General features: G+C 45.2%; 1 protein-coding gene across 1 annotated transcript in view; it reads left to right on the top strand.

Annotated features, from left to right (window-relative positions):
• RPIA (ribose 5-phosphate isomerase A) overlaps nucleotides 1-13,711 on the top strand; it is a 35,181-nt gene extending 21,470 nt beyond the window's left edge. The window contains exons 4-9 of the mRNA XM_004005902.6: nucleotides 2,835-2,894; nucleotides 5,279-5,343; nucleotides 6,574-6,642; nucleotides 7,315-7,456; nucleotides 9,210-9,309; nucleotides 12,774-13,711. Of these exons, the coding sequence (XP_004005951.1) occupies nucleotides 2,835-2,894; nucleotides 5,279-5,343; nucleotides 6,574-6,642; nucleotides 7,315-7,456; nucleotides 9,210-9,309; nucleotides 12,774-12,868 (531 nt within the window). The 3' untranslated portion in view covers nucleotides 12,869-13,711. The remainder of the gene's footprint in view (nucleotides 1-2,834; nucleotides 2,895-5,278; nucleotides 5,344-6,573; nucleotides 6,643-7,314; nucleotides 7,457-9,209; nucleotides 9,310-12,773) is intronic.
• Nucleotides 13,712-16,111: the final 2,400 nt, after the last annotated feature.

The raw sequence follows: 16,111 nt of genomic DNA on the forward strand, positions 1-16,111 counted from the left end.
CAGACTTGGCCACAAACATCCTGATTTTTTCCCGGTCTGTTCTCTCCGTTTGCCGTGCTCCTTACTAGCAGTCATTCTGGTGCGCTGCCTTTACATCCTCTTCTCTCGCTTATTTTTATTCAACAGTGTGGCCTGGAAATTGTCACTGTGTATGAATTTATAGTGATCATCTTCTTTTTTTTTTTTACAACATTATTAAAAAAAAAAACTTATGTTCTGTAGATTTGGCCCTTAGTTTCAGTTCAGTTGCTCAGTCGTGTCCTACTCTTTGTGACGGCATGGAATGCAGCACGCCAGGCTTCCCTGTCTATCACAAACTCCTGGAGCTTGCTCAAACTCATGTCCATCGAGTCAGTGATGCCATCCAACCGTCTCATCCTCTGTTGTCCCCTTCTCCTCCTCTGCCTGTGTTATTTTGAAGTGAACCCTAGACATAGTATGATTTCATTGTATTTATTTCATTATGTCTGTGTGAAAAGTAGGGAGACTTTTAAACATCTTCACAATACTTAAAAAATTAAGCATTAATCTTTCATAGGATCAAATAAAAACCCAGGATTCAAATTCAATCTTTCCGATAATCAGGTTCTTTTCCAGTGAGTCAGTTCTTCACATCAGGTGGCCAAAGTATAGGAGCATCAACACCGGTCCTTCCAATGAATATTCAGGCCTGGTTTCCTTTAGGATTGACTGGTTTGATTTCCTTGCAGTCCAAGGTACTCTCAAGAGTCTTCAACACCACAGTTCAAAAGCATCAATTCTTCGGAGTTCCATTTTCTTTATGGTTCAACTCTCAAATCCATACATAACTACTGGAAAAACCATAGACTTTGACTAGATGGACCTTTGTCAGCAAAGTGATGTCTGTGCTTTTTAATATGCTGTGTAGGTTTGTCATAGCTTTTCTTCCAAGGAACAAGCGTCTTTTTATATTCATGGCTGCAGTCACCATCTGCAGTGATTTAGGAGCCCCAAATCTTAGTTTAGGAAGTTTTAAAAAGTAATGTTTAGGCTCTTAGCTTAGGAAATTTTAAAAAGTAATGGTAGTCTCCCCCCTTTCCCCTGCCCCCTCATTCATGGAGAATACATTCCTATACCCCCAGTGGCTGCCTGAAACAGTGGATACAGCTGAATGTGATGTATACTATATTTTTTCATATACGTAGATACCTGTGATGACATTCAGTTGGTAAATTAGGCATGCTAAGAGAGAACAACAGCTAATAATAAAACAGGACAATTGTAACAAGACACTGATAAAAGTTATGTGATCATGGTTTCTCTCTCAAAATACGTTATTGTAAAATTTAATTCCTTTTCCATGTTAACTAGGCATTTATGCACTGTAGTCATAACTTTTGCAGTTTGGGCTGCAACAGTGAAACTGGCACAGATTTCTTTTTCCTTCTTTGCAGCTTCAAGGATGGCAGATTTGTTCTTACAGTTTTAGATCTTAGCATCCTTAGCATATAATTTTTTTTCCTTTCCTTACTAAGTTAACAACTTTTACTGTTGCCCTTAAGAAAGCATTTTATGGAAAAAAAAAAAAATAAAGCATTTTATGGCTTGTCTTTGGTGTATCTGAATTGCCATCATCAGTACTGTGCTTTTGAGCTTTACCTTGGAGATATTCCAGGTTTGGTTCCATTCCACCATAATAGAGTATGATACAGAGTGAGCTACTTGAATTTCCCAGTGCATATAGAAGTTATGTCTACACTCCATTATATTCTAGTAAGTGTGCAGTAGCATTATGTCTAAGAAAGCAATGGACATAACTTAGTTAAAATATATTGCTGAAAAAATGCCAAAGCAGTAACAGCAGTAACGTGAAAGCTCACTGGTCACAGGCTACCATAACAAATGTAATGATAATGAAGAAGTTTGAAATACTGTGAGAACTTCCAAAATGTGACACGCAAAGTGAGCAAATGCTGTTGGAGAAATTGCAGCCTTAGGCTCCCTGGAGGCAGGGTGGCCACGGCCTTCAGCTGGTGACAAAGCACAATAAAGCGAAGCACAGTAAACCGAGGAGTGCCTGTATGAAGTGCAGTAAGGGTCTGTTGAACACAAGCACTGTGACATCAGGCTGATAGCTGAGATGGCTGTTGAGTGACTAACAGGTGGGGTGTGCTGAAGAAAAGGATGATTCACATCCTGGACCAGATGGAGTAGGTAGCAGAGATCTCATCGTGGTATACTCAGAATGGTGTGCAGTTTAAAACTTGTGCTTTCTGGAATGTTACATGTAAGATTTTTGGATCGAGGTTGCCCATAGGTAACTGAAACCACAGATGAGGGCTACCTACTGTACTGTACTGGGCTTCCCTGGTGGCTCAGCAGTAAAGACTGCCTGCCAATGCAGGAGACTCAGGTTTGATCCCTGGGTCAGGAAGATCCTCTAGAGAAGGGGATGGTAACCCACTCCAGTATTCTTGCCTGGAGAATCCATCTCATGGTCAGAGGAACCTGGTGGGCTATGGTCCATGGAGTTGCACCGAGTCAGACACAACTCAGTAAAACAGCAACTGTAGTGTATTACCAGAGCTTTCGGAGGCCATGAAATCATCTTAAGTAACAGGTCACAGAGGAGGGACTCTGGCTAGTGCTGGAGCAGAGTGTTCAGTAGTTGCTATTTGCCTTCTTCCAGTTCCTGGAATGGACCAACTTTTGCCATTCTCGGGGCTGGATCCCTATCTCTTGGTGGTATAGGTTGGATTTGGGAGGGGCCTTGGTGGTACTGAGTGTCTGACCCTTAGATCCAAATGGCTTCTGAGGCTCCTCATGCTCGCTCAGAGATGATGATTACAGGCGCTTTTTCCTGTTCTCCACAGGCCCGTCAGCTCATCCTGCAGTATGGCTTAACTCTCAGTGACCTGGACCGACACCCAGAGGTAAGAGAGGCTGCCGGGTTTTTCTGCCTCCTTTTTTATGACTGTTGCTTGTTCATGCGCTCAGGATATCTGATCAAGTCTAGGAGGAAAGTCAGTCAGCCATACTACTTGTTCTCCTGGGACTTTGGATATTAATCCTGGCTGAGGTCACAAGTGGGGAGGTTGTTAATTTCCAGGATGTTCCCTGTGGTTTAATGGAGGGGGCTCAGGGACCCAGATGGAGAAGGAGATGGCACCCCACTCCAGTACTCTTGCCTAGAAAATCCCGTGAATGGAGGAGCCTGGTAGGCTCCAGTCCGTGGGGTTGCGAAGAGTCGGACATGACTGAGTGACTTCCCTTTTGCTTTTCACTTTCATGCATTGGAGAAGGAAATGGCAACCCACTCCAGTGTTGGGGTCACACAGAGTTGGACACGACTGAAGTGACTTAGCAGCAGCAGCAGCAGGGACCCAGGACTTCCTGCAGCCCTCACACAGGCATGTAATATGAGCAGGCTGGCCCTTGGAGTTTGCCGCTAATTGGAGAGAAGAAGCAATTGTCTGAGGCAAGCATGGGCCTTTGAAAACAGATAAAACACGGGCTTTTGAAAACTGAAGTTTTTTGATTAAGACAATTGAACACACGAACAATCCAGAGGCTGACGTTGAGGAGAGTGTGGAGCATCCTCACAGCTGGCATTTCTTGAGCCCTCACTGTGTACAGTTATTCTACTAAGTGCTGGTCTGTATTAAACCACAGTCATCCCTCAGTGTCCAAGGGGCTTGGTTCCAGGACCCACTGTGAAAACCAGAATCCACAGATGCTTGAGTGCCATAGTTGGCCTTCTGTATTCGTGGTTCTGCATGTGTGTATTTAGCCAACCATGGATCACATAGTACTGCAGTGCATATGTGGGGGACAGAATCTGCCTCTGAGTGGACCTGCGCGGTTCAAACCTGACCCTGTTGTTCAGGGTCACCTGTATTTAAGCTCCTGTAGTCTGGAAGGTGGGAACTATTACCCTCCCATTACCATCCCATTTTACAAATGTGAGAAAGGCATGGAGAAAGCAAAGTGTTTGCCTGAGGCCTTGCTTCTTGTAAGTGGCAGAGCCTGAGGATGAATTCAGGTGCTTCCAGCTCTAGAGTGCTGCTGCTTAGAGGGGGTTTGTGGGAAGAGGTGAAAATTTGAGCAGAGCTGTGATGGCTAGGTGGCAAGGGCAGGAGAGAGCATTCCAGCCAGGATGGGAACCCTGGGAGCAGCTCCAGGCTAGCATATGGGCATATGTGGACAGCGCCCAGACTGGCTGGGGTGTCTAGGACCAAGTGATAGAATACTTTGGGCTGAAGCTGGACATGGGACCCACGCAGAAAAGATTGCCTCCTTCCAGTCCCCAGAGAGCTGGCTGTGGTGCAGCAGGGGTCAGTGCAGGGTGAGGAGGAGCATCATGGGCTGTCGCTTCATCCTTGTAAAAAGGCGGAAGTGAGGCTGCCCCACTGAAGATTTGGTGGCTCCGTATCAGGCAACTTCTGACTTGCAGCTTAAACTGAATTTGCACCCTGAGGCTTTATGTGTGCTCAGTTGCTCAGACCTGTCCAGCTCTGTGGCCCCATGGACTGTGACCCACCAGGCTCCTCTGTCTATGGGATTTTCCAGGCAAGAATACTGGAGTGGTTGCGTTTCCTTCTTTATACTGATGTTTTTAGAAAAACCATTCCTGAGGCTCCCATATGGTCCATGCAGAGTCCCAGGAGTGATGAGAAGTATCAATATATCTTTCTTCCTTGATTTCAGATTTTGAAACATGAGTGAACCTATTCTCCTCCTTCATTGCTTTTGGGCTGGCAGTGGAACTTCCCGTTAAAGGCAGTGGGCAAGCCCAGACAGGTGCTTTAGTGGGATCATGGGGGTGGGATCTCAGAAATTTTCCAACTTTAAATCACATCAGATGTGTGTCACCATACCTGTGTCTTTGCCATATTAGTTCAGACATTTCTAAATCAGTGCTTCTCAGACTTTTTTCCATTATTGCCTGCTTCCAAGGAAATTTTAATCCCACAGATATACTATATATCTCTTTCTATCCTTGGAGGTGAAGTTACTCACACTGAGATTGCATGCTCAGTAATTCCAGGTTGTCCAAAGAGAATCCCATCAAAGAGTAGAGGAAGTATAAAGTGATGGATGAGAGCTGCACCCAGGTGTGGTCCATATATGCTTCCTCATGACCCTAGTGGAATAACTTAACCACTGAGAGTCTTAGTTTCCTAACTGGTTAAATAGGAATAATAACTGCTTGACTAATAGGGCAGCTGGGGTCTCATGAGCTGTTGCAGGTTGATGCTTAGCACAGAGCCTGCCCTCAGGAGGGTCTCAGTGGTTTTTGTATCTTTCTTCAACGCAGATCGATCTTGCCATCGATGGTGCTGATGAAGTCGACGCTGACCTCAACCTCATCAAGGGTGGTGGGTGAGTTGTAGGGCCTTTTTTTTTGCCAAGTATCTGCCAGTTAATCCTTAGCAAAGCCAAGTGGAATGCAGGATAAGCACAGTGCCTCTGGGATGCACACGAGTTTGTCTTTCTTCTTGGATGTTGATGGCATAAGCCTGTAGAGCCAGCTGGGCATTTCTGGTTGTTAGTAGCAGTCTGGTGACAGGGACCCGAGCCTGGTCAATGAAGTGATTCATCTTAATGGGTTCTCTGTCTGCTGCCTTCTGCTGATTCCAACTTTAAAAATTGTACAGCCAAAACAACAAAAAAAATTGCACAGCCTAAAGCAAACACATTACTGGGACTAGATTACTAGGTCTGTGGGCTCTGAGCAGGGAGTGGTGTGTGTATTCATTCCTTTGGAAAACATTTATTGGGTGTTTCTTGAGTGTTAATTTTGGGGAGTTAGGAAGTGGTGAGCTGAAGAAGGTGAAGTCCCTGTCTCCTCGTTCTTGTAATCAACCAGACTCTGGAGTGACACAAAATGTGCTTAAAGTCTCGCTGTGCTCTCTCTGCTTCCTAACTGGCTGTCAGATGGCAGAAAGGGCAGGTTGTTCAAAGGGGAGTAACCTCCCCTTCATGCCACAGTCACATGACCTCCCCCAGGCACTGTGCTCCTTAGCAGATGCGTCTTAGTTGGGTTATGCCTGTGGCCCCACTGGGAACCCTTTCTCCCGGACACAGACTCCTGCTTCCACAGTCCATTTTCTGGAAGCAGCAGGTCTTAGCCCAGGTGCCATAACAAAAATCTTAGACGTGGTGACTTCAAGGGAAAAATTTGTTTGTCACAGTTCTGAAGCCCTGGGCTTGGAGATGGCTACCTTTTCAGTGTAGCCTCCTGTGGTGGAGGGAGAGAGAGTAAGAGCCTTTTGGTATCATCTTAGAAGGATATCCATCCTAATCAGAGCAAAGCCCCACTTCAGTAACCTCACTGAACCACAGTTACTTCCTTAGAGACCTCATCTTTCACATATAGTCACGTTAGGGGTTAGGCCTTCACCAGATGAATTTTGGGGGGCTGAGGGCAGGAGACACAATCTGCACCGTGTGATAGAGTTCGGGGGCTGTTCCTTTAAGAATTAAAAATTAAATTTCTAAGTGTCAAAACTGAATGGATTTTGGTTTCCTATATCTGACTTTAGTTCCCAAATTCAGATTTTGTCTTACTTAGCCCCATGTTTGTTCCTTTGCTTCTTCCCCATTCCCCAGAGGCTGCCTAACCCAGGAGAAGATTGTGGCTGGCAATGCCAATCGATTCATTGTGATTGCCGATTTCAGGTACGATGTTCAGTGTTTCTGAACTGTCCACTGAGGAGGTGCCTCAGACGCCAGCCCGCATTTTATGGAGGAGAAAAAGAGCTTGGAGGGAGGGGCACTCCTTCCTGTGACTCAGGAGAGTGCCTTGGACAATTATGTTCTGCTTTGGTGCTGAAGGAAGATACTGCTATTTCTTGTGTCCGCTTGAAAGAGGAAACAGATGTCACACTCGTTAACAGAGCATGTCCTTATTGATCACTCATTCGCTCCATTTGCTCCCTGCAAGGCGTCTCGGAGGAAGCGGGTCAAGCCTGCCCCTGGGCACCCCTGCCTCCCCTGTGCCACATGTGACTTGTGTTGTGGACAGTCTTTGACCAGGCTCTCAGAGTCTACTAGAAGGCACTTATGCTGAGCATGTTAATTAAAAAAAAATTACAGCTGTAGGAAGAGCATAAATGATTATGTTCCTCACACCTGTTTAACCACAAGTCAGTCATATCCAGGTTTTAATATTTTTGTCATATTTACTTCACATACTTTTTTTAAAAACAGTAGAGCACAGCCAGTCTGTTTGAAGCCCTGTACACTTGGCCCTGCCCTCTCACCTCGTTAGTAACTCCATGCCTGAATTTGGCATGTCTGTACCACTGAGCTTATTGACATCTGTTGTACTTCTGACTCTTTTCTTTCCAGGAAAGATTCAAAGAACCTCGGGGATCAGTGGCACAAGGGCATCCCCATTGAGGTCATCCCTATGGCCTATGTCCCAGTGAGCCGAACTGTGACCCAGAAGTTTGGGGGCGTGATTGAACTTCGGATGGCCGTCAACAAGGCAGTGAGTGGCTGGAAGGTTTCTGGGAGGTGTCCCAGGCTCTCAGGGCCTGTCCTCCTGCTTCCGTTAGGTCCTTTATACCCAGACTGGGCAGGTGGCTCCTGTGGATTATTTATCGGCTGCACTGTGTCTTCATTGCTGCTCAAGGGCTTTCTTTAGTGTTGGCGAGTCAGGGCTACTCGAGACGCGTGGGCTTCTCGTTGTGGTGGCTTCTCTTGTTGCAGAGCACAGGCTCTAAGTGCGTGGGCTTCAGTAGTTGCAGCACACGGGCTCAGTAGCTGTGGCACATGGGCTTGGTTGCCATGCGGCATGTGGAATCTTTGCAGGCCAGGGATAGAACCCTTGTCCCCTGCATTGGCAGGAAGATTCTTAATCCACTGTGCCACCATGGAAGTTCTGTTTATTTTTAATCAGCCTATTGGCTTATTTTCAGAGCACTGGCTATATCAGTTTCCATATTCAAACTCATGTAGACAAGACTATACTTAACACACTGTATATTCCCTGTACAAATGGGCACATTTTCTGTCCCTTGGAATCTGATGCTCCTCGGGTGATCTGATCTTTGTACCTGGATCTCTCTAACAGCTGCTAAAAATGGGTTTGGGGAGTCCCTCCTGGGGCAGAGAGTTATTCAGGTTTTGTGGTATGATTTTCTTTTTTCCTCTTTTCTCATCCTGTGGTTAAATGAAGTAGAGTTCCTTGGGGGGATGTAAGCTCCTCCCCAGAAATACACTCCAGATACTTAGTCCAAACACTTCACTTCAGCTTCTAAAGTGGGTTGAACAGAAATTTTTTTCTTACACTTAAACAAGCAGAAGTAATAATTCAAAAATTAACTATAGTTGCAGACAGAACTATATATAAAAAGTTTGAAACATACAGGAGAGAAAGCAACTTATCTGTAACTCTTCCCTGATGAACTTTTATTTTATTTTAATGTATTTTCTTCCTGGCGTTTTGTGACTTTTTAAAAAACCAGTCTTAATCATAGTTGTTACACTGAGCTCCAACTCTGGCTCCCTGAGTAGCTGAGGATTCGAGAAGAAATTGTCAGGGTTCTTTCTCAGAGCTGGGGTTCCTCCACACGAGAGCCCAGCATCTTGCTTTTGTGTGTTCTTTCTGGGCTCCCACTCCCCCATTTTGCAGAGCAGTCTTTGTGTTCTGGCAACATTTGTGGTCCTATATGCTTTCTAGTGCCCAAAGCTGCTGTGTGATACTGGGTTAATTAACTAAAAGTACCCCCAGCCGCTGTGACCCCAGGACCCCTCACTGCTCCATCTTTTTGTTGGGTCTACCTGATCTGGGGGGAAAGCTGTCTCACGTTGCATCACTGATGGTTCTCAGTGTAAAGCTCTGGGAGCACTGAGCCATACTGGTTGTCTGTTCTCTTGCTGTAGTTTCTCACTCTAATGATGGCTAAGCATCACTGTGCCCTCACTGTGGTAAATGCTTACCCATGTGGTTTATGCATGAGCTGCCAAAGGAGGTAGGTTTCATTATCCCTTTCTTGCCATAGAGGAATCTGAGGCTCACAAAGCAAAATGGCCCCTGTGAGATATCTGCCTCAGTGGCTTCAGGACTCCTGCTCATGACTGCTTCATAGCACTGCCTTCTAGTAATAGAAAGCATGAGGTGGGAGTACTGGTTGGAGTGGGTTGCTTGATACTTGTCCTTGGTTATCACCTCCACTCTCCTGCCCCCTCTGCCTGCCTGAATCTGTATCATCTCGTCATTGTGGGCAATTATCTTCTAGGGTCCTGTGGTGACGGATAATGGGAACTTCATCCTGGACTGGAAGTTTGACCGGGTCCACAAATGGAGTGACGTGAACATAGCCATCAAAATGATCCCAGGTAACATATATTCTTGAGTGTAGACACCCAGGCTCTTCATAGCCGTCCCCTGCCTCTGGCCATGGGAAGCACAGTGGCTTTGGCTTTGAGACTTGTGTGGGAAGAATTTGCTTTATAACATGTTTGGAATTTCTAACTTTGCCTTTGCCTTTTCCTCCTGAAAACAGTTACTGCTCACTTAGCAGCTTTGTTAGTTGGCATTTCACAACCCGTTTCAATTGGGGCAGGCATGGGGCCGATGGTGTGTCAGGGGGCTTGCCTTGAAATAAACGCACTCTCTCTGCAAAGAGCTTGACTGTCACCTCTTTGATTCTGGCCTGTTCTCTGGAGAAGAATGACTCAGTTCGCCCACGCTTGTTAGATTCCTGCGAGGTGCTGGAGGTGCTGTGCCCTGTGTTACAGGGAGTTCTTCTTCCAGGTCGCCGTTGATAATCTGGAAGAATCAGCCCTAGCGATAATGCAAACGCAGGGGGCCCTGTGGGCAGGAGTACTTGCAGTGCCCACCAGGGGGCTCTGGTGCACCTGCTCAGACCTTTCGAGGCTAACTGAGGCACTGAGATGTCCTTTGTGAGCGGATTTCTCCCATCCTTTGGTCTCCACCTCAGTCAGCAGAAGCTACATCCTAGAGAAGTTCCGAGCTTCATTAGGAACAGACAGTGTAAACAGAGAAGCTAGATGCTGAATTATTTAGCACAGTGCCTCAGGGTCATCCATGTGGTTTGCTCTCTCATTCTCTTTTTCTCTTCCTCTTTGGTCTGTTGTAATACATGATGCTGGACCTGGGTCAAGGGAGTGGGGGAGGGAACGTTTCCCTGTCTGTCTCTGTCACCCTGCCTGTGTCCCATGCACGTCTGTTTGTGTGAGGACACCTAGAGGGCAGCAGAACTGTCCCCTGGCTGCCACACCCTTGGGTGTTCCACTGCAACACCCGGAGCAGAGAAGGGCCAAAGCCAGTGGGGTTCTTTCCCCCTGTTCAAACCAAGCCACCTCTCCCCTTTCCACTAATCTGGGGATGGGTGTAGGAATGGGTTAGTCACTCCCAGCATCCTGATAACCTGAAGAGAAGTGGTCTTGAGATCAGACCTTTGACAGCTGCCCTGCACCTCTACTCTTAAATCGTTGAAGTCTCTTCTGAACTCAGTTTGGCTTTCTCTTGAATCAGGTGGAAGCTGTCACCTTATGTTATATTGGGTTGGCCCAAAAGTTTGTTCAGATTTTTCCTTGAAATGTTATGGAAAAACTCTAAGGAACTTTTTGACTCAGTAGAGTTTTTGAGAAGCCTGGGTCTTGGTGGCCACTGGGCACGTCCTTGGGAGGCCCCTGTCGTGTCGGCGCAGTGCTGGGAGATGATTTTATTCATGTATGCAGGGCTCTCTTTGAAAATTTTTTTGTCCTTTTGAATTTACATCAAAAATTTAAGAGTAAATAGTGAAAAGTCTCTGTCTTCCATCCCTCCACTTTCCCCCTGTCTGAAGACAGCCAGTGCTTCCAAAGTTGTGTGTCCTTGTGTGTGTGCCCTTGTCTGTGTGTGTCCTTCTTGAGTTGATCTTACATAAACAGAAGTCAGCTCCCCCACCCCGATCTCTTTGTTTACACAATTGACAGCATACTTGGCACATGTTTTGCTTCCTGTTTTTTCTCTGTCTTCCTATTTTCCTGTTTTTTCCCCCACTTTGAAGGTTATTATATAATGGTTCACAAAAGAACTTCCTCATTCTTTTGTTTCTTAATAATAATATGCATTCCATCTTGTGACTGTCACATAATTTATTTAGGCAGATCCATGTGAGCAGATATTCGTTTCCAGTCCTTTCTCAGAAGGGGATTACCAGTTGAAAGAATAAGTGTATCTGATTTTGCCAGATAGCACAGAGCTGCCGTCCATGGGTGGCAGTAGTCTACCTTCTGCCTGAAGTGCATGCCGGTGTGCTTCGCTACACACTGGCTCCATCAGGAGCTGAACAGTAGTATCTCACTGTAGTGTGTGTGTACATGAAATATTTTCAGTAAAGGTTGCTAACAGTTGTAGTTAATTTGCATTACTGAATAGTATACTGTCATTTTTGTGTGTGAAAAAATGTCTGTATATCCATTCTACTCTTATGGGCATTTGGGTGTTTCTAGTTTTTAGCTGTTGGGAACATTCTCTTACATATCTTGTGAGGATCATATACATATATCTGATATATACTGAGGAGTAGAGTTGCTGGATCATCAGGTATGAATATGTTCAGCTTCAGAAGATAGACCGAGAAACATTTTCCAGCATGGTTTTCTTCAGATTTACTCCTATAGTCAGTGTGTGGGAGTGTCTTTACATTCCAGTCAAATTTCATTATACTCATCCTGTTGAGTGTGTAGTGGTATCTTGATTTGCATTCTCATTTTTTAAAAAAAATCCTTTATTTTATTCTTTTTTTTTTTTTTTCTTTCTTTTTTTTTTTGCCACACCTTGCAGCGTCTGGGACCTTAGTTCCCCGACTAGGGACAGAACCCACGTCCCCTGCATTGGCGGAGCAGAGTCTTAACCATTGGGCTGCTGGGGAGGTCTCTGCATTCTCTGTTGACTAGTTTGAGCACTGTTTTTCTGTGTTTATTGGCTGTTTTGGAGAAGTATCTCTTTTGTGACGTATCTCTTAAGTCTTTTGCCCATTTTTCCACTAGATTGTCTGTTGTCTTACTGATCTGGAGAGTTTATTCATCTTGAATATGCATTGCAAGCTATCTTTCAGCCCTTTGTGGGAAAAGCTTCTAAGGCTGATAGTGTGATTGAGCATCACGGGAATGGGAGCACTTAGAGTCACGATGGAGGGGCTCTCTGAGAAGATGACTGGTCCAGATAAAGGCAACAGTGTGAGCAAAGTCCCCGAGGCAGGGCATCTTTCAGTTCAGTTCAGTTCAGTCCAGTCGCTCAGTCGAGTCTGACTCTTTGCGACCCCATGAATCGCAGCACACCAGGCCTCCGTGTCCATCACCAACTCCCGGAGTGCACTCAGACTCACGTCCATGAAGTCAGTGATGCCATCCAGCCATCTCATCCTCTGTCATCCCCTTCTCTTCCTGCCCTCAATCCCTCCTGGCATCAGAGTCTTTTCCAGTGAGTCAACTCTTCGCATGAGGTGGCCAAAGTACTGGAGTTTCAGCTTCAGCATCATTCCCTCCAAAGAAATCCCAGGGCTGATCTTCAGAATGGACTGGTTGGATCTCCTTGCAGTCCAAGGGACTCTCAAGAGTCTTCTCCAACACCACAGTTCAAAAGCATCAATTCTTCGGCGCTCCGCTTTCTTCACAGTCCAGCTCTCACATCCACACGTGACCACTGGAAAGATCACAGGAGCATCTTTAGATGTATCGTTTGTCTAGTGCTGTTGAAGGTGGTCGCTCCTGTGCACCCAGTGATCCTGGTTTTCTTCTTGCCTTGGGAGGCTGAAACTTAACACCTCCTTCTGCCCTTCATCCCGCAGGTGTGGTGGACACGGGGTTGTTCATCAACATGGCGGAGAGAGTCTACTTCGGGATGCAGGACGGCTCGGTGAACATGAGGGAGAAGCCGTTCTGAACGGGCCCTGCAGGAGTGGAGTGTGTTCCTCTCGCGTCCCCAGCCCACCGCCAAGGTGGCCACGCCTCTCTGAGCCTTTGCCTTAATGTATCTGTGCCAGGTGGATAGCTTGGCAGGGTGAGGGGTTGAGGGTTAAATCCAGTCTTCTGAAGTATTGTTATTAAATGTCTTTTTAAAAAGAGAGATATAAACATATATATATTTTTACTATTAAAAATGCTCAGTTGTTTTTTTTTTAATAAAGTGGAACTTGATTTCATGTTTTATATGAAACATTTACCAAAAAAAAAAAAAAAGGACTGTCTTTTAAACTTTTAACTTGAGCCTGCTGGTTAAGCTTCTGAATATTGGGTTTGCTGAGAAATATAAGTCAACCGTTTCTTCAAACTGGTGAAATGAAGGGCACAGCCAGCAGCGATCCCCTGATGCCTTACTGGAAACATAGGAGTTCGTTTCCTTTTCTGCCACATTGTTTTGTGTCTTAGTTTTTGTTGCAGTTACACACAATACGCAGTTCTGTGTTCTAAGAGGTGAACTATACAAATATAAGTCTGGCGGGTATAGGGTGTGGTGTGTGATGACTCAGAATGTGTAAACTACCAGGGGAGGGTGTGGGAGTTCTTCAGCTGAGGTCATGGGTTCATTCAGACTCTCTGTGTTGAAGCCATTGGACAGAAATACTTGCCAGAACTGCCAAAGCACTGCTGTGAAGCACCTTTCAGTGACTGTCTTTTTGTTGTTAATAGTTTTTTCGTTCCTTTATTGTTATTTTGCATGGTTTGGCATCAGAAGTTGTTACCTCTTTATATTGTTTGAAGGTTGAAATAAAACAGTATGGTGCCATTTTGGCTCTTTGTCTTTGTTACAGAATTTGTGTCCATTTACAGTAAAATAGGAATCAGTTTTGCTCACTTAATTTACATTGGGTCTTTGATAAGGGGTGGGATTCACTCAAATCTTGAGCCAAAGAGTAGATAAGTATTTCCTTTATTTCTGAGAGAGCTTGGTAACAGCTTTATTTCATAGAACTTTTGTCAAACAAGACATCGATTTTCTTTATTAATGGAGACTAACACAGCTGAACAAAAGTCACAGATTATCCCCAAGTTTTATGCTAGTCAGACCCTCAGTCATGGAAGCTGACAAGCAGTAAAATGGGTCACCTGACTTTCCTGTGTTCTCCCAGTGTGTAATCTTCACAGTGGGCCCAACGAGCAGTGAACCATCCAGAAAGCTTCACAGATGGCAACAGAAAGGCCGTGATCAACTCAGTGATGATTCTAGATGGGACTCATTAATCCATCCTGCTGTAAAGGTGTTTGTGTTGAGAGCTCTAATCCCCCAGAGCTGACTTTGCACAATCCTTAGACGTTCATGTCACTCGCCTTGCTCTCTGTTTTGAAGCTTGGATTATAGCTACCAAACCTAGAGGCGTCAGAATTCCTGCTAAATCAAGTTTCAGGCTCAATCAATCAGGACTGAGCTTTGAAGAGGCTTTCTTTTCCTTGCTGAATTCCTTCTTTTTCGTTCTCAAGGTGGTCTTTAAAAATAGTTGGCTCACACATTGTTAGGAAACCTGCTGTTCAGTTCAGTTCAGTCTCAGTCGTGTCCAACTCTGGGACCCCATGAATCGCAGCACGCCAGGCCTCCCTGTCCATCACCAACTCCTGGAGTTCACTCAGACTCACGTCCATTGAGTCAGTGATGCCATCCAGCCATCTCAACATCTGTCGTCCCCTTCTCCTCCTGCCCCCAATCCCTCCCAGCATCAGAGTCTTTTCTAATGAGTCAACTCTTCGCATGAGGTGGCCAGAGTACTGGAGTTTCAGCTTTAGCATCATTCCTTCCAAAAGAAATCCCAGGGCTGATCTTCAGAATGGACTGGTTGGATCTCCTTGCAGTCCAAGGGATTCTCAAGAGTCTTCTCCAACACCACAGTTCAAAAGCATCAATTCTTCGGCGCTCAGCTTTCTTCACAGTCCAGCTCTCACATCCATACATGACCACAGGAAAAACCATAGCCTTGACTAGATGGACCTTAGTCAGCAAAGTAATGTCTGTGCTTTTGAATATGCTATCTAGGTTGGTCATAACTTTTCTTCCAAGGAGTAAGCGTCTTTTAATTTCATGGCTGCAGTCACCATCTGCAGTGATTTTGGAGCTCCCCAAAATAAAGCCTGACACTGTTTCCCCATCTATTTCCCATGACGTGATGGGACCAGATGCCATGATCTTCGTTTTCTGAATGTTGAGCTTTAAGCCAACTTTTTCACTCTCCTCTTTCACTTTCATCAAGAGGCTTTTTAGTTCCTCTTCGTTTTCTGCCATAAGGGTGCTGTCATCTGCATTCTTAGGAGTCCTTTATTTTTCTCCAAGACTATTTTGGTCTGGGTGGTACATAGTTTTTACAAACTGGACACTTGGTCTTAGTTGAGAAAACTTGATAAAACTGCTTCTTGATATGATCCTTAAACTCTCTGAAGTTAAATTCAGGGATAAAGATAAACAACAACGTTAAACTACATTTCAGAAAAACACCTGCATGTTCCACGGCACAAGTAAATGCGCGGTGGGTTTCATAGGCCTTCACACCTGTGAGCCAAGTGCGGTTCCCTTAACTGAATGTGAGGTTTTCCTTCTTTAAACACCTGCTGTGTTTCAGGTACACATAGCAGTTTGTTCTAGAAGTAAATTTGGATTTAAGTTTCTTCAGTGAAGTCATTAGTAAATGTGGTCTTGTTGGATGGACCCCATTTGCAGGTTTGTGGTCAGTCCCAGGGGCACAGGAGGAGCTGCAAACCTGGTGTTCGGGAAAGGTTTATATCCAAATTAAGCTGCCACATATCTGGGAGGCATTAAAGGGGAAAAGAAATCACTTGAATTTGAACCTATTCAATTTTGATTTCAGCTGACAATTTTTTTTTTTAAGTTTTATTAATTTTTGGTTGTCTTGGGTCTTTGTTGCTGTGTGGGCTTCTCACTGCTTTGGCTTCTCTTTGTTGCGGAACTTGGACTGTAGAGCACAGGCTCAGTACTTGTGACTCATGAGCTTAGTTGCTCTTCAGTGTGTAGGATCTTCCCTGACTGGGGATTGAACCTCTGTCTCTGCATTGGCAGGCCAACTCTTATCACTGAGCCACTAGGGAGGCCCCAGCGCTCAAGTTTTATATTCTTCAGTCATCAAGCCTTTGCTGAGTCCCCTTCATGTGCCAGTTCTTAGTGGGGACTAGTAGAGGGTCGGAG

This window comes from Ovis aries, chromosome 3 (genome assembly GCF_016772045.2).
Source record: "Ovis aries strain OAR_USU_Benz2616 breed Rambouillet chromosome 3, ARS-UI_Ramb_v3.0, whole genome shotgun sequence".
NCBI lineage: Eukaryota > Metazoa > Chordata > Mammalia > Artiodactyla > Bovidae > Ovis > Ovis aries.